Source organism: Lolium rigidum, chromosome 5 (assembly GCF_022539505.1).
Source record: "Lolium rigidum isolate FL_2022 chromosome 5, APGP_CSIRO_Lrig_0.1, whole genome shotgun sequence".
In the NCBI taxonomy this organism is placed as follows: Eukaryota; Viridiplantae; Streptophyta; class Magnoliopsida; order Poales; family Poaceae; genus Lolium; species Lolium rigidum.
Genome location: NC_061512.1, coordinates 20,291,408 through 20,293,718, shown reverse-complemented (window position 1 = coordinate 20,293,718; position 2,311 = coordinate 20,291,408). Strand labels below are relative to the sequence as shown.

General features: G+C 44.4%; 1 protein-coding gene across 1 annotated transcript; it reads left to right on the top strand.

The window, feature by feature from the left end:
* Window positions 1-815: 815 nt before the first annotated feature.
* LOC124654633 (phytosulfokine receptor 2-like) lies at window positions 816-1,699 on the top strand. Its single transcript, XM_047193624.1, has one exon. It carries the CDS (start codon window positions 816-818, stop codon window positions 1,608-1,610), a length of 795 nt encoding a protein of 264 aa, XP_047049580.1. The 3' UTR covers window positions 1,611-1,699.
* The last annotated feature ends 612 nt before the right edge of the window (window positions 1,700-2,311 follow it).

The window sequence follows — 2,311 nt, the reverse complement described above, 5'->3', positions numbered from 1 at the left end:
TTTTTCGTAGGTGACTTAAGATTATTTATTTATTTTCTTTCTATTCTAAAACTGTTTCTTGTACTTTGATGACCGGCATCTTTTCATTTGGAGTAAAACTACCAACGTCTGCACCCAAGGAGGCAAACATCATGGAGGCTATGTAAGTAGAGCAAAACAGAGCAAAAAGAAGTATTAGGAATATTACTTAATCTGAATCAGCTTGAGAAATGCACAATCCTGTTCTTTACGGGTTGAGTTTTGGGTCTTAGCACGGATTGGATTTGGCTGGTCACGGGGAAGTGTCGTGTAGTTACCCAGACTAATAGGTACAAAATGGAGAAGTATATCCTCCTCTCGTCACTCAGCCATCTCTGTCTCTCCGAGCTCCATGAGAACCACGAGTCCCATGCGCCAGTCACCCAGCGTAATAGTATTTTGCTAGGATATTTTCGTTCTCTCTGTGTACCGGAGCAAGCCGCACGGGACTTGAGTCCATACCAGCCACGAATTTCAGTCGACACAAGAACCAAGTTTGAATTTGGAGGCAGTTATGGGCCACTGACTAGTACATAACCACTTGCAACGCAAGTTTGAATTTGGAGGCAGTACGTTATGGGTAGGCCACTGCCTAGTACATAACCACTTGCAAGTTTGAATTTGGAGGCAGTACGTTATGGGCGGGCCACTCCCTAGTACATAACCACTTGCAACGCATACTTACAAACGTATACACACTATAAATAGGATGCACCACTCTAGCAGTTTTACCAACAACTCTTGCTACATAGCTTGCATTCCAATCAATGTTTCTTGTTCAATCCATGCCTGAATACATGGCAAAGTGTTGCATGCTGCTGCTCTTCTTGGGGTTCGTCTTGCAGGTGGCCGGAGCAACGTCGTGGTCGTGCCACCACGACGACCTCCACGCGTTGAGGGCCCTCGCCGAGAACCTAAGCGGCAAAGGAGCCGTCCGCCTTCGCGCCGCATGGTCGGGCGCCTCATGCTGCAGCTGGGAAGGTGTGGGATGCGAAACAGCAAGCGGCCGCGTCGTGGCGTTGCGGCTCCCCAAGCGCGGCCTTGGAGGGATCATCCCATTGTCGATTGGTGAGCTTGATCACCTTCGCTATTTGGATCTCTCGGGTAATTCATTGGTTGGGGAGGTACCAAAAAGTTTGCAGATACGGCTCAAGAGCCTCACCACTGACAGCCAGTCACTCGGTATGGGTTCCATTAACATGCTATTGCATATGAGCAGTAACAGAAGAACGCTCGATGAAGAACCAAATACAATATCAGGGACCAACAATAGTGTTGGATCAGGGAGCAACAATGTTGTTTCCGGGAATGACAACACGGTCGTATCTGGGAATAACAACCATGTGTCTGGGAGCAACAACACTGTTGTAACTGGAAGTGAAAATACTGTAGTTGGTAGCAACCATGTCGTATCAGGGACAAAGCATATTGTTACTGATAACAATAATGTTGTATCCGGGAACGACAATAATGTGTCTGGAAGCTTCCATACTGTATCAGGGGAGCACAATACTGTATCCGGGAGCAACAATACTGTATCCGGGAGCAACCATATCGTATCTGGGAGCAACAAAGTCGTAACAGATGGTTAATATTCTGTAGGTGCAGGATTGCTTCCATCTTCCCAAGTTCAGTGTAGCTACAATCAATTGATGGAGACAATCACGTTATGTAACTTCAGGATATGGCATACTTTTCCTTTAAATAAAGCTTCCCTTTACATAAATGTTGATCTGAATATCAAGGGAGTCTTGCAGCTGATGTAGACCAAGTATGTTTGTTTATGTACAAAATTTGCATACTGGACTGGGGATATGTAGTAATAATTATTTCAAACCTGCTCTATTATGCTGATTGGCTGTGGATCAGATAGTCAGTTATAACCTCTTAATATCAGCTAGCTTTACACTTCTCTTGTGCAAGTTTCGATATTACATGCATCAGTGTCGAATATTTGGATGGAGGAGACAAAGCAATACATGGGAGATTAGTGCAAATAAATATGAACCATCCATCCGATTTGATCTTATGGATGATATTTCTCGATGCTGGTATCGTGCAATGGCCACTGTATATATTTTACGCCTAGAGTAAAAATTCCTGCATAACTCGATCATCGATGCGCTTGGGAAGCAAATTGTTCGATCAGCTGCATCGGCCTTTTTGCCTAAGGGCACAATACCTACTAAAAATCGAATACGGCGGCTGACCTCAGCTTCTGCATCAAACTAATGCACATGACTTTCTTTATTACAGAGTTATAGTATCAAAGTATATAACATCTCATGGATCG